Genomic DNA, 24940 nt, shown 5'->3' with positions numbered 1-24940 from the left:
GCAAATGAAAGTTTGAATGGTCGAATGAAATTGTACTAATTTAATTATGTGAAGGCAGTCATTTGAAACTGCTCAGACTCTGCTGTTGTTTTATTATTTGTAGTAGCCACAACCTATCAGTAAATAAACTTTTTGGGAGAAGCAAAACTAAATAGTTGATTGTGTAATCATAAACTGTACAGCTTTGAAACATCCCATTGACCAGCCCATCCCTTGTCATTATTTATCATGATTACCATCGGCACAAGGGAATCTTTCACTCCAGAGCTCTATGGAAAGCAGTAATTAGAAGAGGCAGTAGCCTTAGATCATTTCCCGTGATTTTTTGATAAAAGCCAGCTAATTCATAAAGTCAACTTTGCTCAGTGACAAATACAAACTTTCAATAAGAAGGAATGACAGTTTTGAAAAATAACAGTCAAACTGGGAAGCACATTGCAAGGCAGAGTGGTGGTTCAGAGGCTAAGGATGTGTGCTAGTATGTAGAAGGTTGACAGTTCAAATACCGTAACTGGCAGAAGGGATCCTACTCCATTGGGCCCTTGAGCAAGGCGCTTAACTTGAAAATTGCTCCAGGGCCGCTATACAATGGCTGACCCTACACTCTGACCTCCAAAGATCATACAAAAAGACAGTGTCCCCATGGAGATTAATTAATTTAGTGTACCAAATGCTGCATTTTTAATGTGAAAGATATAATTGTGGGGTTTTTCATCACCTCCATCTGAACATTCTCTTTACCACCTTTAATGTACTGCTTTGTAGCTTTAATCTGTAGCCTGTACAGCCTGCCCTTTCCACCATGCCCATGGGGAGACAGCAGAGGATGCATATTACCTTTGCAATTGGTTTCTTAATCTTTATCTGGACTGTTAGGTATCTCTGCATTGACATCATGTTTTCATCTATTAAGCAAGTAGGAGGACCATTTTTTTTTGTGTCCAGGTTTTAAATTGTGTTCTTAACAGTCCCTCATTTGTTAAGAATATTGGATGTCCCGACTGCAATACAGTACTTACTGTGCAGGTGAATGTTAAAAATACACATAAGAAAAGGAATGTATGTGCAAATACATCATTTGAAACCATTAAAAATCATGTCAATCATAAAACAATATACATATGATATACAGTATATACATCAATCTGCCACAACATTAAAATCACTGACAAGTGAACTGAATAGCATTATCTCATTGAAGTGGTACCTGTCAAGGAGTAGGGATATATTAGGCAGAAAGTGCATAGTCAGTTCTTGAAAGTGATTTGCTGAAAGCAGGAAAAACAGGCAAGCATAAGGATCTGAGTGACTTTGACAAGGGCTAAATTGTAATGGCTAGATGACCGAGTCAGAGTGTCTACAAAGAAAGACCCGCACAATATATCACGTGGTTATAATGTTGTGGCTGATAAGTGTTTGTATATGTATTATGGTCCGTGAATAGTGCTGCAGTGAATGAAGAGCTGTGTTGTTCCTCATATAAAACAGTCAAACAGAGAGAGAGAGCAAGGTTTACTGAGTGGCAGACACAGATGCCAACAAGACAGGCAAGGTATTGAACTTAATACATACAATGGAAACTGAAAAATAAGTAGAGTAGGTATAAAACAAAAATGGGTGAAAAAAGCATGTAATTTGATTTGTTTCTTAGAAGCAAATCTATTGATGAAATTGTTAAATTTTGACAAAAATATTTTTTTGGTAATAGTTTTCACATTTTTTTTATACACCATTTACTTTCACTCACTGTCTGTACTTTCAGACAAACTGCTGAGAAAAAAAAATCTGCAATAAATAAAATCAACACTGCAACCGTTCTCCAAATAAATTCCTGGACCTTGTATATTTCTATCCTATTTCTGCCTCTCTTTATTTTCTATAGTGTAAAGTCACTGAGTATTTTAATGAAATTGTGTTCTTGACAGTAAACCTGGTGTGAGATAATAAAAAGCCCAGTTTCTGCAGACTTGTCTGCTGTCCTTTCAGGGTTTAACAGTTTAAGTATTCTTTTCTTTGTCTTTTTTTAACTTAGTGATCCATACTACTGTTAGTATCTCAAGTTCTTTATAATTGGACACTAGGCTAAAAACATTGCCTTCAAATACATTAAATTACTTGCTGGTAGTTTTGCTATGTAAAGCCTTCTCTAAACACCATTGGCTTGCCTCCAGCCTTTTGGATTTGAACATGTAGGAAATGGTTTAAAATACAAACAATGGAAATTGAAACCAATAAAAACAAACCTATTGTTGGTTTCTGTCTAAAAAAAATGTGAGGGACTAGTTGGCTACAGCTGCCTAGGATCAGGAAGGACAAGCAAATGAGAGCTGGCTCTCAGATGGCATTTCTTGTATACACAGTATATCTGTATGTAAAATTGGTAATTGATAATTTATCTTTTTTGTTTGTGACTTTGTATATACAGTATATGGGTGGAAGAGCGTTTGATTGATTTACTGTTGTTGCATATGTCATTGGCCAATCTAGAGAGAAATGCAGAACAAAGAGAAGGACTGGGGAAGGGTTAGCAGGTATTTTTATAGTGCAAGCAAAAAAAAAATGAATCACTTTGAAACCCTGAGACACTGACTCAGTTGAGCCCTCACCTCGACTGCCCAGGACTGCTGGTCATCAATTTTTAAACCAGTGTACCGGGAAAATTTTATGCCCCTAGACCTTGGTGTTTTCATGGCTGGAAAGGAAACAGAAAGAGATTTTGGTTTCTAGTATTGTATCAAACTCTGTTGCTTGCATCAACCAAAATATTTCCCCATCACATCCTCAGAGTGGTCATACTCAGGATACCGCATTTAGTTTATATCCTGTAAAATTTTAAACGCCTTTCTTCACATGATCCTAGGGTCTACACAAGATACTGGTTTCATGTGACTTATTTTTGTGTTACACAATATGTGCTCACAGTAATTGCTGTAACAAAGACAAATAAGAGGGTCTCAATTATTGGGGTGTTATAAAAGGTCTGTTTAATTTATAAATAAATGGGAAGATCTGAAAAAAAAACAAAGTTGGTCCCCAGTCACTTTGCAGACAAGAAGCATGTTACAAGAGGCACTCACAATTGCACCTACTCCAGGGGTGGCTGCTCTGTTGAAGTCTTCTTTCTTTAAGAAATAAACAAACTTTATCTGGTCTTCCTTCCCTGGCGTTGAGGTATTGTACTTTACACATGTTGACTCTTTAAGGTTTTATAGTTATTTAGTGTGTAACTAACATTGTCTTTTCCAGTAAAAATCACTTTATTTTGAAGCAGATCTCCATCTGAAAATTGTAATCCAATGCAGTGACATTGAAAGAATTGCTTCTGTACATACTACTTAATGTAAGTTCATTATTTTTAAAAATAGCAACATTCATTAAGTATGTTTGCTAAATCAAATTAAAAGGGTCTATCGTTTGGTTTTAAAAGTATGCAGATAATAAAAACAATGAGTTTTACGTTTGATTCATACATCATCACCCTTAATCTACTGCAGATTATTATTAAGACATTCACAAGACAACTTACAAAGGTTCACACGCACTTCTATATTTAAGGTGATATTCTCATAGTTATCAGTTCTCTCAGTTTTTCTTCAAGTCTCACAGCTTTGTGTCTTGTAGAGCATGATGACTTTCTCATGGTTTTTACCTTTATATTTAGTTCTACAGTTTTTCAATGTGCAGCTGCCTCAGGTCAGAAACCCCACATATGCTTGATTTGAAGTTTGAACTCTTTTTCATGCTTCTCAAACCATTCCTAAACAATTTGTGGAGTGTTGCAAGGCAGATTATCCTGCTGCCATTAAGGGGTATACCTGGTCTGCACTGATGTGTAGGTAGGTGGTGCATATCGAATTAATGTCCCCATGAAGGCCCCGACCCAGGGTTTGTTTTTATTTGTTTTGTTCTTTATTTTGCCTCATACAATTTCTTTTATTAGGAATTTGTTCGTTTTCGCATGGGGTCAGAGTGCAGGGTCAGCCATTGTACAGGGCCCCTGGAGCAAGTGCAGGTTAGGGGCCTAGCTCAAGGCCCCAGCAGAGTAGGATCTGTTTTTGGCAGTAACGGGGATTCAAAACCGGCAACCTTCCAGATACCAGTTCAGATCCTTAACCTCGGAGCCAGAGAGTTTCTCAGCAGAAGTTTGCTCAAAACATCACAGTCTCTCCACCAGCTTGTCTTCTTCCCACAGTGCTTCCTCATACAGTATTTTTCCCAGATACATGATGCACACATACCCAACTGTTGATATGATGCAACAGCCAGACAACTTCTTCCACTGATCCAAGGTCCACTTCTGACACCCATTGTAGGTAGTTTCAGTTTTGGACAGGGGCTAGCATGGACACTCTGACTGGCCTGCAGCTACACAGTTGCATGTTTTTAGGTGTGTTCATAATAAAATGCAAAAGCATCTATTGTATTCATCAAACCTAACTGTCTTTTATCTGTCTGTCTGCATTAAACAACCTGGCGCCCAGTGAACCAATTTTGTTGAAATTCTGAATGCTTATTCTTCAAAGGAATAAGTTGGGAAAGTTTGATTTTATTTCAGATAGAGATCTGCACTGCACTAATTTTTCTATCCCTCTCCCAACTTCTCCCGACAAAGGTCTATTCCTATTTCTGTCTGCTTCCATGCATTTTTCCCATTCCTACCAATGTACCATCCAGCCCAGAATGCATTTTTGGCTTCTCCAAATTAGGCAGATACCCTAAGTGTATTCTTAAAACAGCAGAATCTACAAATGGGGAAAATGAAAACAATATGTCAGGTAGTAATCACTAGCATGTGTCTGCTCATTTACACTGTAACTGCCAGCTCCCAACAATATCAATTCAAAAACTTGAATGTTCAAGATTGCCTGTCTAAAAGTAAAGAAGCATTGTTTGTGAGCTGAATTACTGGTTAATTTACTGTTTAAAATTTACTGTAAAAGAGATTGTTTAAACTTTATTTTGTATACAGTACTTTGTTCTTTTACACATGTAATAGCTGTTCCTGACTGCAAAACAAATCCCCAAAACAAGTTATTGAAATGCCAGAAGAGCTATACACACAAATGGAAACTTGCTGTCACCAAAGCTGCGTGCCCCCACAAATTAACATCAACACCGATTTTTACTTTTATATTTAAGAAACATAAATCACAATCAGCCATAGATAGACCTTCCACAGTCACCAAGCAAGAACCGCATATCACTCAAATCGATTTTTACATCATTTGAGCTGGAATCTGTTGTCTATTTGAGCTCAGTTTTTAATAACATTATATTGTAAAATGCTACTAGAAACCTATTTATACTTAAAAAATACTTTATAAAAAAAAAAGTGATATCTGTGTCTTTGATGAGGTGAAAAAAAAATTCACAACTTTCACAACTTTTGAAACATTTAAGTCCCTGAATGCACAATGAGTACAGTACAGTTATTGCACAATGAGTACATTTTCAAACTTTTTTTCATTTTTTATGGGTTTGATGAGCACTCTAGAGAATGACAATCTTCAAGTGTTATGGCAGAACAATAATTGTCAAATGTATGTATTCTTGGGATGTCCAGCTAGACTTTTGGCTATCATGACCCACCTCAACTGATAGATATGACCATAAACCAAAAGATAGTGTATTACAAATGCAAGAGGCTTGCAGAGCCAAAAATCAGGGTGAGCAAATAGCACAGTTTGTTAGGAAGGAGGAGGAGCGCCACCATCATCTGTCCTGTGGTATATGGGCTAGTTTCCCCCATCTGAACCTTAATAAATAATTTCTAGCTCCAGTGCATTCATCTATACCCTGAAATAATCTTATTTGAAGATCAAAGGTACAGTGTGTTCTGGAAAGTAGTGTTGTTACATTAAGAATTATTCCCAAATGTAACTGATGGCAATGTTAATGACTGTCTTCCCTAGTAAGGAGGTGAAAAGGAGAAACAAAAGTGATGTGAGCAGCCAAGCTGATGTCTCTTGTAGTACGACATATATGTATATTGCTTAGCTGCTCCATTGCAAACCGTTGTTTTTAAATAAACATCATTGTTTTTGTGTATTTTATGCATTTGGTGTTTAAAATCAGAGCAATTATAATGCTTTGACACTCATATTGCTGTACCTTAAATTTATGTCCTGGACAGAAATATCATAGTTGTAACTAGAGTTTGACTTATGGCATTCGCCAAAGCATTTTTCGCAGCGAATATGCTGTGTTATACATATACATGATAGACAAACAAACAGACGAGATGCAATATGAGGACTGAAATACCTACCTGAATATGTGCAAAACATATAAATAACGCCAAACAAAACAAAAAAATTCAAAAGATAGACAGAGGGTATTACAATTCTATTTATTTGGATGACATAGTGATATTTATAAATAAAGCTGTCAAATTGAAAGAAAATACTGTAATATTTTACCCCATTTTTCCCATTTATAATTTTTGGATTGCATTCTAATCTGTTTAAATCTTTAAAAAATCAGGACAATTAAGCAGACCTAACTGGAATATTTGCCTGTAAATATGAATGACCACTCTAGGCAGTTGATGAGCACAGCTTCATTCTATGGGGTTATGGCTGTTTCATGAATCATCAAATTAATATTGTTGAAAGCCATCTGATGTGATAATTTTCCATCAACGAGCAGACAGCTGGCTTCAAGTCAACACCAGTCAGAAGCACAGAAAAGAAACAAAAAATAAAAAAAAAACAAACAAAAGCATGATGTAGCAGCTCATGCTGCACTTCACTTGCAGTTGTGTTTAGAAATCTAAATTTGTGCGACTTCCAGTAAGCTACATTACATTACATCCATTGCCACTTTGCTTCACTGGACTAATGGAGCAGCATTATGTGTAATAGTTTTGATATTGAGTGTTTAATAGATATCATCTGATGTTACGGTTTCTAGCTGGCACATGGCTGTGGATTATCCATCCATCCATCCATCCTCTTGCACTTATCCGAGATCGGGTCACGGGGGCAGCAGCTTGAGCAGAGATGCCCAGACTTCCCTCTCCCCGGCCACTTCTTCTAGTTCTTCCGGGAGAATCCCAAGGTGTTCCCAGGCCAGCCGAGAGACATAGTCCCTCCAGTATGTCCTGGGTCTTCCCCAGGGCCTCCTACCAGTTAGACGTGCCCGGAACACCTCACCAGGGAGGCGTCCAGGAGGCATCCTGATCAGATGTCCGAGCCACCTCATCTGAGTCCTTTCGATTTCGGAGGAGCAGCAGCTCTACTTTGAGTCCCTCCCGGATGACTGAGGTTGTCACCCTATCTTTAAGGGAAAGCCCGGACACCCTACGGAGGAAACCCATTTCAGCCACTTGTATTCACAAACACGTTCTTTCGGTCACTATCCATCGTATATTGCTTTGAAAACATGGTGCTGACTGTTGATGCACGCCATCAGCCGCTCTGGCTTTTTTTCTCGTTAGTCCTGCTTTTTTCTCGGCTTACCTGCTCCTGTGGTGCTCTTCCTGACTCGATGATTCGTTATGATCGCCTCACCCTTCTGGCTCTTCGAACGAGTGTGGGGGTTTCTCAACATCTGACCCCTGAGTTCAGTCAAACCTGAACCCGACTGTTTAAGGAAGCCCCAGCCTTCCTCATCACTGCCCACGGTTTAGCTGGTCGCAGATGGAAACACCGCACCAGGCTCCGAGCTTCCCGGATCCTTTTTAGGAAGAACTCTCCTGGCTCCCAACATGAGGTAATGCTGCCGGAATGCCACTTGCCCTCGGACGCTCCGGTGTACCTCCCTGCCTCGCTCCGTCACCGCCACCAGGGGGGTGAATTTTAACAACCTACGCCGCATCATGACAATGTCAGCCGCCACGGCTGGTGCGTCTCTGTTAACGTTGTCCCAGCCGGTTCGTTTCGCGCTGATAAATGCCAGATCAGTCGTGAACAAAACTTTCCTCCTGAAAGACTTTTTTCATTCCAATGGCCTGGATTTTTTATGTACCGCTGAAACCTGGATTTTACCAGACTGAAGTTTTGCCTCCGGGTTGTTCCTTTATCAACACGCCGAGAGCGCAGCGCCGCGGCGGGGGCTTATTGACCTTATTTAAATCTGATTTTATTTGCAACCGCCTTCCCTTCCTCTTTCATTTTCCCCTTCAACTTTTGAGCTCAGTATGTTTGAACTAGTTTGCTCTCCACCACTGCTGTGCACACTCATCTATCGCCCCCCAAAATATAATAAGGACTTTTTAGATGAATTTGCAGCTTTCCTGGCTGATATTACCTGCAGATATGATCGCTTCCTTTGTTTGGGTGATTTTAATACCCATGTTTGCTGTCCCGTTAAACCTTTAGCAAAAAACTTTCTGGACATTATTGATTCCTTTGGTCTCTCTCAACTAGTGAATGGACCAACACATGGACAGGTTCACACACTGGACCTGGTTCTTTCTCGCGGTCTCAGAATCAGTGACTTTGACATTCTGCCTCCCAGCTTTTCTGATCACTCACCTGTTCTGTTTAATTTGGATTTGGTCTCTGTTGAGCATGGTAAATCCACCACCACCCGTCCTTCCCGTGTCATTCCCCCTTCTGCTGCTGAAGATTTTGCAGCTGCTTTTTCACCAATCTCCACTTCATGTGAATCCACGGATGTTGATGTTTTATTGCAAACCTTCCACACTTCCTGCTGTTCTGTGATGGATGTTGTAGCCCCACTCAAACGGAGACAATCCAAAGTCAAGTATGATCCATGGCTACTCGCTCCATCAGGCAAAACTATAGGCGGCTAGAACGTAAATGGAGGAAAGATGGTCTCATTGTTACATTCGACTGCATGAGAGACGCGTGGTCCCAATACCAGAGAGCAGTCAGAGGTGCAAGGAACCGTTTTTGACATCATCAGCACAGAAACCGCGCATTTACGTGTCCTGAATGACGTCCTTTTGGCATTGGACTCAGGACTCCACGTGATTATGGTTCTTCCCGACTTATCTGCTGCCTTCGACACAATCGACCACGACATCATGATTTACCGATTCGAATCCTGGGCTGGTGTATCTGGCTTAGCCCTCGACTGGTTCAGGTCATATTTCTGCAACAGGACTCTCAGAGTCATGCTAGACGATTTTTCATCTGAATCAGTCCCACTCCCATGTGGGGTCCCCCAGGGTTCCATTTTAGGGCCACTACTTTTTTCAATCTACATTCTGCCTTTAGGTGCAATTTCATATCGCCTATATGCAGACGACTGCCAAATTTATTTCTCCCTCAAGCCAACTGACTCCACCAAACCTCTCTTCGACTGCCTATCTGACATTAAGGACTGGCTGGCTGTAAACTTCCTTCACCTGAACGATTCAAAAATCGAGGTCATTGTTTTTAGTCCCGACTGCAAACAGACCCCACCCCTTGGCCTCGACTCTCTTCCCATTCCAGTAACTTCGTCTGTTTCCAATCTTGGAATCAAAATGGATACGGTCCTGAAAATGGATGCTCAAGTCAACAGCACAGTAAAATCCTGCTTTTTCCATCTCAGGCGAATCGCCAAACTCAAGCCTATTCTGTCTAACCACCTCCTGGAATCAGTAATCCATGCATTCATTACGTCCCGGCTCAACTACTTTTAATTCCTGCCTATATGGTATCAGTAAAGCCACTCTTTCTAGACTCCAACTGGCTCAAAATGCGGCTGCAAGGCTTCTAAGTGGAAGCAGCAGAAGCCAACACATTACACCGATTTTAAAAACCCTACACTGGCTACCGGTTAGATTCAGAATCGATTTTAAGATACTCCTCCTAACTTATAAGGCATTAAACGGTCTAGCCCCCGCCTATTTGAGTGTCTTGCTTCATCGTCACAATCCTCTTCGTGTTCTTAGATCCGCAGATCAGTTGCTCCTAACCGTTCCCAAGGCACGTTTTAAAGCTCGTGGTGAAAGGGCTTTCTCCGTCTGTGCACCCAGGCTCTGGAACTCCCTACCCTTAGTGGTTAGGCATGCTGCTTCAGTCGCCACATTCAAATCACGCCTAAAAACACACTTCTTCACATTGGCTTTTAATTCTGAACCTGTCTCATTTCCACTTGCTTTTTGCTATTTCTCTATTTTACTGGGTCCCCTGACCTGTTTTTTAGTATCTCTGTTTTAATTCTCTCTTAATGTTTGTTTTTGATATTTTGCTTTTAGTCCGGCTTGTTTTAACTGTACAGCGCTTCGGTCAGTTGTAATGCTTTGTTTTTAAGCGCTCAACAAATAAAAATGGTATGGTATGGTATGGTATCCATAGCTCATGACCATAGGTGAGGGTAGGAACATAGATCGACCGGTAAATTGAGAGCTTTGCCTTGCAGCTCAGCTCCTTTTTCACCACGACAGACTGATGCAGAGCCTGCATCACTGCGGATGCTGCACCGGATCTGCCTGTCGATCTCACACTCCACTCTTCCCTCACTTGTGAACAAGATCCCGAGATACTTGAACTCCTCCACTTGGGGCAGGATCTCACTCCCAGCCCTGTGAGGGCATTCCACCCTTTTTCGGCTGAGGATCATAGTCTCGGATTTGGAGGTGCTGATTCCCATCCCAGCCGCTTCACACTCAGCTGTGAACCAATCCAAAGAGAGCTGAAGATTACGGCCTGGTGAAGCAAACAGGACAACATCATCTGCAAAGAGCAGTGATCCAATCCTGAGTCTACCAAACCGGACCCCCTCAACGCCCTGGCTGCGCCTAGAAATTCTGTCCATAAAAGTTATGAACAGAATCGTGACAAAGGGCAGCCCTGGCGGAGTCCAACTCTCACTGGAAATGGGTTCAACTTACTGCCGGTAATGCGGACCAAGCTCTGACACCGATCGTACAGGGACTGAACAGCCCTTACCAGGGAGTTCGGTACCCCATACTCTCGGAGTACCCCCCCACAGGATTCCCTCAGGGACACGATCAAACGCCTTTTCCAAGTCCACAAAACACATGTAGACTGGTTGGGCAAACTCGCATGCACCCTCCAGGACCCTGCTAAGGGTGTAGAACTGGTCCACTGTTCCACGACCAGGACGAAAACCACACTGTTCCTCCTGAATCCGAGGTTCGACTATCCTACGGACCCTCCTCTCCAGGACCCCCGAATAGACTTTTCCAGGGACGCTGAGGAGTGTGATCCCTCTGTAGCTGGAACACACCCTCCAGTCCCCTTTCTTAAAGAGGGGGACCACCACCCGAGTCTGCCAATCCAGAGGCACTGTCCCTTATGTCCATGCGATGTTGCAGAGGCGTGTCAACCAAGACAGTCCTACAACATCCAGAGCCTTGAGGAACTCCGGGTGTATCTCATCCACCCCCAGGGCCCTGCCACCAAGGAGTTTTTTGGCCACCTCGGTGACCTCAGTCCTAGAGATGGAGGAGCCCACCCCCATTATTTATTGATAAACATTGTTAAAGGCTGCTAACTTTACTTGACATATGAAGTTCTCTTGAGTGTTGTTGCATTGAAGGCACGAGGTATGCAAAAACAGCAATTAGCTCAGATTAACTTCAGCTGTTGGTTAATTTTATTGGCAGGTAACATTGTTAATTTAGATAATGCCTTATTGCTATAATTGGAAGGACAAAATGAAGTTTAGACAAATTCATAAGTGTAGGTGATACATTTGCATTAGTAGTAGTAGTATTTTAGATATTAATTGTAGTAGTAGTTGTATTTTATATTGTTTTTATTAGTAGTGGTAGTAGTAGTTGTTTTTTGTTGTTCATATGTCACAAGTGATACTGTTGACTATATTAAGTACCAAAGAAGAACAGCACAATGATACCCTGGTCCATTATTATTATTATTATTATAATTATTGTTGTTGTTATTACTAAGAAGACTTCATTAATAAAGGAAACAAATCAATTGCTATATCATTTCCATTATATACTGTTGAAGTCCAAATCTATGGGTTACTCACACACTCAGTTACCAGTTTTTCAAAACTTAAGATGAGCATGATGTACTTGAGATTATCCATGGCTCAAGAGTGTATAAGCAGCTTGAGTATCAACTGTATCAACTTTGCATAGAAGTTGTCGTGTGATGACCTCATAGATTACTTTGCCTTCAGAAAATGTAGACATTGAGCTATTGTGATATGCAGCAAAGAGATTGAAGAAGCCTCTAAGCATTCACTTTCAAGTTTTGATTATTTTAAAAAAAGCATTTGCAATTGAAATTATAAATTATAGTTAGGATTATAATATGTGCATCTTTATTTATTGTTTATTTACATATTTATTGTTCAAATTAAAGTTGTAATAAGAAATAATAATGTAGTGGATTGAGGTGGTGGGTGGGGTCGGATAGGGCCCCAAGAATATTCTAACTAGGACCCTAATTTGGCTAGGGATGGCACTGACTGCACATAATGAACATACATCTCACATTGATCTCATCTGGCAAAAGAACATCTTGTGGTCCATTCAGATTCAGCTTTGAAGCCTAAGTCATGTTGCTTTGTTCTTTTTGGGGAGGTGGTTCTTTTTTCACTACATTTCCATTACGGCCAGACTGTCTGTTTCGGTGGCATAGCCATAAACTAACATTTACTGTGTTGGCAGATACCTCTTCTACTCTGGATAAAACTGTTAAGTTCTTTGTAGTTTTGTAGTTATGTTTGTTTTTTTAAGTGTTTTTATTTTGACATCCTCTTTTAGGAATGTTGGTTAATGTCCAGAATGTTCTTATTGTAGGATGATGAAATTGAAATTGTTTGAAATTGTTTCAAAATGGCCTTTAACAGACTGATGAACAACATCATATTTAAAATATAACGAAGGCAGTATGTGAGGATGACTGTAACAATAGCCAATAGTAAAAATATCACCTGCTTATATTAGAAAAAATGAATAAAGAAAGATAAGCAGAGAAGAAAAATATGATAGCAGAACTATCAACAAAAGAAATAAAGAAAAAATGTATAGTAATAAGTAATATAAGAGTACTTATAGGGTATGGTTGTTTAAATCATGTCAACTTTGAAGAGGATGATTAAGGGATATTGATATATTGAAGTCATATATTGATGTCACCTTTCTCAGGTGGGATAAAATCCTGAATAAGTCTTACAGTGAGCTTTGAGGGACGTGTTTAAACCAAACAGAATTGTTTCTGACACTGTGAAATGAACCTGCAACCCTGTACTTGATAAACTAGGTTGTGAGTTTTATGTGCTTCTTAAAATATACATAGCTAAACTATTCTTAAAAAAAAATTTTATGCACTTAATATACAAATATGCAAATTTGTGGGTGTAATAAACCAATCAAGATAGATCCCTTACAGTGGGTCTCAATTCAGAGAGGTTTGATGTACATTTACACCAACATCACCATCAGTCTGACCCAGTAAACATCACATCCTGCCCTAGCTCTCTCCTTTTAAACAATGCTTTGGATTAAGTCCAGAATGCTTTATCAACAGAAGCACAGCAAACAGATGAAATTTATAAACATCCTATTCCTTCTTCCTCCTTCCAGAGAGTGATATCTTAGCAGGAATTACAGCTTATTTGCAACATCTAAAATGCATTTAAATAATTACTCCCTCTACCTTTACTGTTAGAAAAATGCTTTTTAAAGAGAACTGTATTTTTTTCTGCCAGTTCCCTCAGCAATCCTGACTAACCATTATTCAGCAAGGGTGCTATTATAATTATCACAGGTAGTCATTAAACTAAACCTAAATGACAGTCATGCAAGTAGTAATTTGCTAAAATTAAACCATTTTTGAGTGTTTTTTGCCTTACTGGTGTTTTTTTTTCTGACTTGTGGAAAATAATTGTCAGAATTACTTTAGTAATTTATATACTGTATATGGAAAGAAGCTTTATGCTATGGGTATATACTGTATGCCAAGAAGCATTTGAAAAGTTTTTAAGACTCTCATGAGTCTAATTATGAATGCCAGTCTAATTGACAATAGCTTTGATAGGTTATTGTAACTGATGAATGATTAACTAGTTTTGTGTTCTGTTTGGTTTTAAACTCTTCAGCTATTGTGATCAGTTTTGCAATCTTGTCCCCCAGACTGATACCTGTTGTGTTTACCTCTTATGTACATTAAGTTGCTTTGGATAAGAGCATTTGCACTATGAAATGATGTGGCTGTTTTCATGTAAATCTACAGAAAATAGTTAATTGATGTCATTGGTCTAGAATTGAATCGATTGAAGAGCTCAATATCCCAGCTGTGCCGTGCATAGTCAGCCACTTCCCCTATCTGCAACAATTCTTTGCATTCGAGTTCTGTACCAACTCAGTTTTAGACCTGTGATGTCACTGATACACTTTTCACAGGAGAGTTATACAGAAATGGCTACAAAATTTCACACCATAATATTATTAAAAGTTTCCTCATGAAAGAGTATGTTTAAAATAAATAGAAAAACACAACCGCTCCCCTTTATTGCTAAGTTTTATAGGATTATTTTAGTCAAATTTGTTAGAAACATTAAATTGCTACTTCTGCATAAAAAAGGCTTTGTAAATGTTATTAAGACCAAAAGAGGCTTTTGTTAATGTCTTGTTACATAACAGTATATGAGTAATAGATGCATTTTTGTAGTACTTCAAGTGTTACCATAAATGTAATAAATACGGTTTATAGGTTTATTGGGTTATTATTGTCACATGTATGGAATACAACAAAATTCTTACTTGTATTGTCATGAATCGAAGTGTAATTCATAACGAAATCAAGTGAGACCTCTCCGTCAGAGGAAAAGGGCATCAGGGTGAAAAACTGGCCAATATAGATAAATGTTCCAAAAAATTATAATAAATACTTCTTCGTCCAAGTACACAGATTCCAAACCCTTCAAACCTTTAGAATTCTTTATTTTGTTTTGTTCTTCTGGCTGTTGAACAATCAGCAGTCCTTTACTTCATTTTTTCTTCCTTACCTTAAATATCAGAGTACAATACTAAAATCATATACAAACTTGCATGAATGTTCATTAGCAAATTAGATTAATGACAAATTATATATTAAAATTATTATACATTTCTACCAAGGAATACTAATAAAGCAATCTGAACACTTAGAAGCTAACACCTTTTCTTGTACTGCTACAGCACTGACAGTGTGAAGGACAGGACTCCATTAGCTAAAAGATACATATACTCTGCATCAAGCATTATTATGATTCAGTCATTAGGGCTTGAGAAACTATAACATAGCCAAATAAACATTAATTCAAAAAACAATATAGAAGATAATATGTTGACTCCAACTCTTTGTAGCTTTTTAGTGAATTGTGGCATTTTGTGATGATAGTTTTGATAAATAACATATTCCTGGTAGACAAATAAAAGACTTTAAGAAATAAATGAAATGCTTCCATAATACTATGCAATTGCATTTATCATTTGAATTTATCATCAGAAAATGATACCCTTCAACCTTCATTGCAAATAAAGTACACAAAATAAATTGGAAAAAGGGCTAACATAAAAAAGAATTTAATCAGCTGACAATAAAGACACCAATGTAGTCTGACCACCAAGTGGAGCTGCAAATTGTCTAATTAGGAATTTCACCAATCCTCCACAGTAACAGTGTAGAAAAAGATTGTGTGGACCACCGGGGCACATACATCCACCCTAACCCGACACAGACAGACAGAGACACAAGTGTTGTACTGAACGTTTTTATTTCCGTGGGAAAGCACTTTTTTCTCACTCCCCACAGCAACATATTCCAAAGCACCAAGAACAAAACACACTGTTCTTCTCTCTTTCTCTCACCTCCTCTCCTCCCATTCTTCTTTTTCTTCCTCCTCCTCCTCCTCCTCCAACAAGCTTCATCCTCTTCCACCTTACTCTGGCTGTCTAAATGGAGTCAGGCGGCTCCTTTTATGTTGGCTCTCCAGGTGGCCCATTAATCAAACCTGGAATCACTCCCAGATCTGTCGAAAGCCCAAAGCAGGGCTTTGTAACTCCCCTTGGTGACCCCACGGAACCCAACATTGCTGTGCCAAACTCCAACTCCCAGCATGCCCTGCTGGAATGCATGGTACCTCAGCCACCCAGGAGGGCTGCCCTCTAACATCCAGGGCGAGGTAGTGCCTTGCAGATGTCCTTCTATCCATCTGGCATCCCAGCCAGGTAATGGCCGTGGCTGCACGAAACAATTGCTAATAAAATTGACATTCTAAAAGTGGTTTAACTTTTGACCTTGGTATCCTTTTGTTATGACAAAATTTGGGTTTAAAAGCAATGAAAGTGTAACAAATATTACACTTAACATTATAGAGACAAACGTACATGCCCATCTGATGAGAACACAGTTCTCATGAGAAAAAAGTTTGCCAAACTTTTGCCTCAGTTCACGACCACACACTTGGTATACAAACAAGCCAGTTTCCCTTTCGGTTTGTGCGCAATGTTACTTTTTTGGTTGCTTGGGGTTGGGTTTTAAATAAATTTCGTATTTGTTCAAATGTTCCTTTTTTTCCCCCCTGTGCTTAAAACTCAGTTTAAAAAAAGTGTTTACAGCGATCGGGCTGTAAGGCTATTAGCGTGAACTCCTGCAATGTTACTTTTTTGGTTGCTTGTGGTTGGTTTTTAAATAAATTTCGGATTTGTTCTAATGTTCCTTTTTTTTCCCCTGTGCTTAAAACTCATTTTAAAAAAAGTGTTTACAGCGATCGGGTCATAAGGCTATAGCGCAAACTCTTGCAATGTTAGTTTTCTCTGTTGTTCAAGGTTTTCTCGGTGTTATTCAATGTTTTTACATTTAGTTTACTATTAGATATGCGTTCTATCATATAATTAACTATATTTGTGCTTAAAAATCTTTAAAAAAAAATATTTACATACAGTTCGTACGGTCTGGAACAGATTCATTGTATTTACATACAATCCTATGGGGGAAATTGCTTCAGTTCACAACCAACTCGGTTTACGACCAAAGTTTTGGAACGAATTATGGTCGTGAACCGAGGTTCCACTGTAAGTTCAGTCTTTCGTCAAGATTTAGTTCTTTTTTTGTAAATGTCTGTTTATTCAAAGTACAAAGAGATTTTAAGGTTTACATTTTTTAAAAGAATATGAAAATAAGTCTTTTGTCTTATTTCAGTCAAGAAATTTACAAATAATACCCATAGCAACATTTCAAAATGTTAAACAATCTTCAGGCATTTGTAATATCAATTTTTTTTTTGGTTGCCAGTCTTTTTATTTCCTTTTTTAGTTTTTGCATTTTTTTTTTCTCTTCTGCTTGGTGTGGGCCCAGATCCTACCTCACTTCCGTCTGCTTTGTCTTTTCCTTCCTTCTCTCCCTAGGTAAGACAGGGGCGCTTGGTGATCTCTTGCCCAATTTTGAAGTGGAGTTTATGCCAGGTACCTGTACCTTAATCATTTGTCTTCTGTCTTGTCTGTATGTCTGCCCATGGTTTTCTTTTAGTACTGTTGCTCTTACTTAATAATTATAATTAAAGTAAGCCACCCCTAGTTATACTATTACAATATATTTTTTGGGGTTACAGTAGTTTCTGGATATCATCTGAGAGACTTGCCTGTTTAATATCTTTGGGCAGTGGAGCGCAACTTGAGATGGCAATCTTGTGAGGAAACATAATCTCTATAGTGCATGGCCTTTTTATTACACCAAAATTTGTTGATGTTATATATAATCAGTCAGATGCTTATAGCCCAGGACCTATGATTAGAATTAAATGACTTCTCCTTGCCCAGTCATAAAAGGCAAATAAAATAGGTTGGTGTGAGATGAAAGCACCAACCTTAAACTCTCTGCTCCACGAACAAGAATCATGAATGAACTTCTTTGAGGAATCTACAAAATCAGATGAGGATGATTATGAGGAAGATTATAATTTTCAAAGCATTTGCAGCAAAAGCACCTAGCATAATGAGAGATTGGACACCAGTGTTGCATGTCAAGAATGCCAGGCTAGTTGTGTTATGATAATTAAAGGTATAGGAGGAGGAATCGTATTCTGTAACTGACAACATACCACTACATTATGCCTCTAGAAACAACCTGTGCAAAACTAAATGGATAAGAACATTAATGTTGTTACGTGGTTGTTATGTTGAGGCAGTGCTCAAGATCACCAGATGGAAGGCTGGTTGTGTTCTGTTTCTAAATGACTCTATCGAGCATCTTGTTACTTTAAACATGAGACAACAGGCATGTACCAAAGATCATTTCGGAGATGCATATAAGAATATTGCATATTCTGGATCAAACTATTTGTATTTTGTAAATATTATTTATAATTACATTTTTACATTCCATTATGAAATCAATACATCATCTTCATATCAATTTATTTTTTATATTATATATACAGTATTTGTTTGGTGGTAGCTGTATCCATTCGCCAGGCATGTTCTACATATTTAATAGCAATAGATCATATAAATGCTTTTCTTTCTGTGTTTTCTATCAAATAAATAGTCCAGAAATTATCTAGTTGATCCAGCTTATGTCTAAGGAATTTTGTAGGTTTTTACATGTTGATGCAGATATTGATAGATACTGTTTTGTAATGAATTCTTACTTGTGCATTCAGTAGGTATGTATCTTATAGGCCACTTCAGTAGAAGTTAAACTTTTTGAATGAATTTTCTTGGAAGCTTACTTGTATGCTTATCTTTATTCTCCATGGTGTAAAGTTTCAGTGTGATTGTTGTACTGCCCGTGCTCATCAGCCAAGCACCAATCATAGCACTCAGTAATTGCTTTCTACCTGGCTTTGTGGTTGTCTGGGCACAGTGACAACTTTTAGAATCAATGCTTGTCATGAATGGATAAGTGACTTGTGCAAAAGCAAACGTGGGAGCATACAAGAAAGTGGAAACCAGAAATAAAGTTAAAACACCTAAATATCTGCAGGGCAACAGAAAGAGATAGAAAGCTAAAAATCATAGGAAGCACAGTTTGATAAATTAAAACGCTAAGTAAAGACAATAAAATAGCTAACAAATACTGTTTCTAAAAACAATGAAATGTCTAGTAAATATATAAGATTTGAGCCTTGTTTCTGTTTATGCCAGTTTCAGATTTTTGTATAAATGTTTGTACTTTTCTCTGATTATCTGTTTGTTTATATTTTAGTTTCTAATTGGCTATCATCAAAGTTTTGATATTCATGCTTTTTACTATTTTTGATGGTATTTTGGCAAATACTTTTTCATTTTTTTTTTTCATTTATTAAGTGGCTTGTATGACAGTTTTTAGTTGCATGTTTTTGGCTTCATTATGTGTAACATCACTGCTACACACATATTTAAAAAGGTGATGGGTTTCTCTCATTATTCTAATTTGGGATAAGAATCAAACAGGATTGTATTACTGTGCATATTTTCTTAGGGTTTATTTGCCGTTTCTTTCCTTGACATTTTGATGCATTTTTGACTGTTTTTTGGCTCAGTTATCATACACTGTAGGTTTGATTAACTGGTATTTTGACCTAAGCCTGTGTTCATTTCCTGATTTTTTTCCAGGGATTTTGACTTGTTCTTTTTTCAAAAATCATTCCAACTATTTACTTTGAAGACGATTATCAGAGATTCATAACATCCTACTCTATCAGACATCAACACATTCCTGTTGCCATGTGTGACATCAATGCAGCCCTTTTATATGAAGCAAGAGTGACACAAAGCTCCCATATCTGAACTTTGTTTACATTGAGAATCTGAAATACTTAATAGTATAGTAGAATAATTGCATAAAGAATTGCTGGCTTCTTGCTTTGTTTTTGTCATAAAAACGACCTGCTGGATGTCTTATCTTAAAAATACTCAGTCTAGAAACTGGTACATTTCAAAAAAAAGTTTTCTTTATATTATTAATGCATGGCACAATGTAAGTGTATGTGCAGTTTGGACTCACAGAGTGGAAGAAAGGCAGGGGAATGACAGAAGTATGGTTTCCATCCTTGAAGTTATTCTTTACAAACAAATAGATGCATAACACATTAATTAGTGAAATACTGTACTTTCAACCGGAATGGACTAAATGAATTATTAATCATTGCAGCCTTTGGTCAAGTATGATGTAAGACTACATGAAGTAAGCATCTTTTGGTTTTATATTAAATACTAGGGGGCTCTGCCCCCTGCTCACTTCGCTTGCCCACCCCCGTGTTTGGTTTACCAGATATACAATACAATACAATTTATTTTTTGTATAGCCCAAAATCACACAAGAAGTGCCGCAATGGGTTTTAACAGGCCCTGCCTCCTGACAGCCCCCCAGCCTTGACCCTCTAAGAAGACCACAAAAAACTCCCAAAAAAAAACCCTTGTAGGGAAAAAATTGAAGAAACCTTGCTAAAGGCAGTTCAAAGAGAGACCCCTTTCCAGGTAGTTTGGGCGTGCAGTGGGTGTCAAAAAGAAGGGGGTCAATGCAATACAGTACAATACATAGAACAGAATAAATCCTCAATACAGTATAAAAATAAAAATTCTAGAAGTACGGAGTAGAATTTCAAATTAGATGATATCACATAATATGATTTGTATTTGTTTAGAGTCCTGGAGACCTCATTCATCAAGTTGCCTCCCCCATTTGTCCTTTCCACATCTGAAATAGAGCAAATCCGATGAAATCCCACGATTCCTGCGATCCTCCATCAGGGATGACTATACCTTAGGCAGGGGACGGCTGAATGCACGCTAAGGATATGCCGTTGCATTATCTGCTGTCTTTCTGCTGCTGGCGAGCTGCACGTTTTGCTTATCTCTTGTCGTTGTTTTAAGAGCTGGGAGCACATGATGCTTGTCTGACAGATGCAATCCAACAACTGCAAGGTTAGATGTCTGTGGACTTGTTTTAAATGATGGCTCACTGCCTGGTCTCACGTGACGTTGTAAAAACAATACGTGTCCTTTATTTACGGCCCCGGGTGTGGTTAAATTCTTTCTTGCAGGACGTATAACACTGCTCGCGTGCGGTTGGGGGCGGGGGGTGGGGGCTGCTGTCGCGCTGCCCTTCGATCTTTCTAAATCCTTTACAGCCGTTGTCCTTTTTCCTACTTTGTGTCTCTGCTGCTCGCGTTGTGATCGCTTCTCCATCATCATAAATATACACCTGACCGAATTGTGTTTTCTTTGAAATTAAACTTGTCGTTGGTTTCATTTATAACGTTTTGTCCTTTACACGCTTTATATGCACTGAGACACCTGTATCTGTGTGTGCTGGTCCCCTTTACACTGCTATTTTTTTTTTTATTTATTTATTTTTTTTTTTTTTGCCCATTCTCTTTCATCTCATGGTTCTTTTATTTGTCTTTCGTGATCTTAATGTGAAGATCACGTATCGTCTCCTAGTCATTCATTCCACATGATTTTTTTTTATAATAGAGAGACAATTAAGTTGAATGTTGGTTGGATATGCAAGTAAGGGTTTCATTGTACTCTGTACACATGACAGTACTACCTCTTCTTCTACTATTACCATTACTAAAATAGTTTAGAATATAGTGGGCAAAGAAATGCTAATGGGAATTTGGTGGCAGCGGCTACTAAAACTCTTAATTATCTCAGGTGTACATGTCTCACTACACCTTAGTCGTACGTGTTTAAATAACATAATAATAGAGTGAAAGGTGGCTAACAGTTTCAAAAGTTTTAATTACATTACAGTACTTAGTATCTTTTTAATGTTGTTCCTCTTTTTTACTTCTTACATAGTACTAAACCTGACGTTAAACAAGAAAGATGTGCTCATGGGTTTTATACATACATAAACATTGGTGGCCTTTTTCTGTTGCTGTTTACTTGCTGAGTTTGTGACTTCTGTCTCCTTTCAACAAGTAAAATTAATGCTTATTTGGATTTAAAGCAGGAGAATGACTTAATCAGTCTAGGACAGTGGTTCCCAACCTGTGGTACGCGACGGGGGTACACAAAAAAAATATTGGTAATTTCGGAAAACACCAAAAAAAAGGACAAATGACAAAATCGAGTCTATGATCAAGAAATTGGATTTTTGGGAATCATGCATCAAAAAAAAAAAGTGTGAAGTTTTTGAGACACTTCACAGTTTCTTATCTGAGAACGAGCTGAAATTGTCAAAAGTAGTAAAAAGTAGTATAGTAGCTCACTTAAAAGGACTTAAGGTGTCGTTCAGACAGTATTTTCCAAAGCGAAATAAGGAAAATAACTGGATTTTAAATCCATTCAACTAATTGTTTTTTCAACAAGCCAAAAAAACTATCAGTTTTTGAAAAATACAAATTGATTGAACTTTCGGCTGATTCTTCTGTACAATCTAATTTCAAAAAAAGAAATGCCATTGACCTCTGGGCAGCAGTGAAAGAGGAATACCAAAAACTGGTACTGTTAGGGTACTATTATAAAAAATTGAAATAAATTGTAAAATGTTAAGTGAAAAATGAAAGCCTATAATTGTCATTAGGTTAATTTGAGTCACTTGATTATTTAGCTAACCTAAGAAAATTAAAAAAAAAAAAACTTTTTTGAGGGATGGGTGGGGGTAATGAAGAGAGGGGGTACTCATAAATGAAAAGCCTAATCAAGGGGTACATGAGAGAAAAAAAGTTGGAAACTGCTGGTCTAGGATGTTCCACTCTTTCATGTACTACTTCTTTGGCAGTGATATTCTATTGTTAGAGATAATCTTAATGGAAGACAGAAGTGCCTAAAAAAGGTCTGATATAGAGACAGGCAGTAAATTTCTGTACACTTCTTAATTATAATGAATCATTTTTGCATTTTCTCTAAAAATATGTTCAAAATAATGAATTTCTTGGAATAATTTAGTTAATCTTAGAATTGAGGGGTCCATAGTTATTGGAAAATAGGGAAAACCAGATCCATGTCTTAAATCCAAAGTTCCTTGTATACATAGCAGAAACAGCAACATTGGTTTTTCCTGTCACACAGCAACAGTGTGTCATGATTTATAGTGCTTTCATACTACACATGAAGTGTTTTGTAATATTATTTACTTTTCTGTTTTTTTATTATCATTTATTTTTCATATTTTTGTTGGATTTTACATTGGGCTGGGTGGGTAGTACAAATGTTTCTTTATGTGACAATGTGCCTGTCACTTTCTTAATGGGTGCCAAGCTATTTGTCTAGACTTCACCTTCAATTAAATCAAAGACCTTTTCACAATCAATAATAAAAAAAACTTTCTCTTGTTAACAGCTGTAGGCTTCTGATTATAGAATTGTCTCTACCACAGTTCTCCTATCATTACATTTACAGAAGTTTGCGTGATTATCTTGCATGAGACTTTTTACTGAAATGTAAATTATTGACCTTGGAAATCAGGCATAATTCTCCGAGAGCTTCATTTAGCATTGGGTGTTTCACTTCATTAATTTTAGGTTTAAAAGCTTCTCTTTGTATCACTACTGCTTAATAACAACAAGGATGATTTGGACTGGTCAAGTTATAAATGTCTGTCTCTTTTGAATTTACATTTTAAATTATATGCCAACATCTACATTATTACCAGGTGGACTTAATGCAAGGGATAAAAGCTGTTACTGATGAGTCTTAAAATTGCCTTCCTGTTTTTTTGGGGAAAAATTCTTCTAAGTTTTGAAGAATTAGGGTTATTGTAAGGGTGTAAGATACATTTCCTTGGTAGGTTTTAATTCATTTTTTCCTTTTTTCTATGTATGCAGAAGATGATTTTTCATCTCACATATTGTGGAATTAAATTTTGCCCGATTTTTGTTCAATTTACGAAGAACTCTGAATAATATAATTTACATCCTTGCTGTTAATTTTCATTTATTAAGAAGGGATGGAGTTTACTGGAGTCTCAACTTTACATAAATTTAGGAAAAACAATAATTGTAGTTACATATACAAATTAAAGATTTGTAAAATACAGTGAATTCTGTATTGGTATTTGATGGTGTTAATGCAGAGTTTAACTTAAAACCTACCATGCCTTCTGTGAAGTTATATCTCAGGCCAGGGGTCTACAAAGTCGGTCCTGGAGGGCCATAGTGGCTGCTGGTTTTAATTCCAACTTGACTGTTTAATTAGAAGCCAATCATTGCCATTAACATCTTATTTATTTTATGCCATTTTAGTGTTTTTATTCTGCCATGCCATGTCATTTTTATATTGTATGTTTTTTTTCTTTCCACTTATATCATCCAAATGATTTCTAGCCTGAAGCAGATGAATTTTTCTCAGTCCTTTTACTTTTTTCTCTTCAGTTTCCTTTCTAATATTTTACTAAGCCTGATAGTACACAATAAATACACACAGATTAACTGGAAACAAGTTAGATGTACAACTGCTGGTTCTTTTATCATTTGCATCTTATTGCTTATAAGGAGCAATTAAAAGCAGGGAATTCTATTTTAGACTGAAATAGGAAATTAATAGCAGGAGCAGACAAATGTTGTTTGAGCAATAAGTGCTTCAACAGCAATAATTGATTTCTCATTGAGAAATTAGGTTCTAGTCCCTCCTGGACTGACTTTGCAGCTTAACCCCTTTACCTGGAACTAATAAAATGCATTTATAGCATATTATGTTGAAAATTTGAATATGACATCTTGTTGGTTTATGCTAAAGCTCTTGCTTTAACTTTTTTTTCCCCAGAATGGGTATTTGTGGGTGTGGTGATCTTGGGAGCCTTCACTTTCATCCTCTTCATTGGTATTTGCTGGTGCCAGTGCTGCCCTCACAGTTGCTGCTGCTATGTGCAATGTCCATGTTGCCCAGAATCCTGCTGTTGTCCCCGACATTGTGAGTATGCAGCTATATTTTCCTACCATAGTTTGCTACAGATATATTTTATTAAAATCAAATAACATCAGCTGGAGTCTGGGCAAACACTGAATAAGAATGTAGTTGGATATTACGTAGAAAAATATAATTAAAATAAATGTATGGCAACTCTTTAATAGCTTATGAGTGCACAGAATTTATTTGATATTAGTCTTGCCACTTTCCCAAGGTTTGTTG

The 24940-nt window shown here is 37.7% G+C and overlaps 1 protein-coding gene across 4 annotated transcripts in view; it reads left to right on the top strand.

Moving 5' to 3' along the window:
* LOC120523364 (immunoglobulin-like domain-containing receptor 2) overlaps positions 1-24940 on the top strand; it is a 205886-nt gene that overhangs the window by 129607 nt on the left and 51339 nt on the right. For 3 of the 4 annotated variants that reach the window (XM_039744625.1, XM_039744624.1, XM_039744623.1), the window contains exons 4-5: positions 17288-17344; positions 24575-24721. In XM_039744625.1, coding sequence (XP_039600559.1) covers positions 17288-17344; positions 24575-24721 — 204 coding nt within the window. The remainder of the gene's footprint in view (positions 1-17287; positions 17345-24574; positions 24722-24940) is intronic. The other variant, XM_039744626.1, reaches the window with a different exon arrangement.

This window comes from Polypterus senegalus, chromosome 2 (assembly GCF_016835505.1).
Source record: "Polypterus senegalus isolate Bchr_013 chromosome 2, ASM1683550v1, whole genome shotgun sequence".
In the NCBI taxonomy this organism is placed as follows: Eukaryota; Metazoa; Chordata; class Cladistia; order Polypteriformes; family Polypteridae; genus Polypterus; species Polypterus senegalus.
This window is presented reverse-complemented; position numbering and strand designations above follow the sequence as displayed.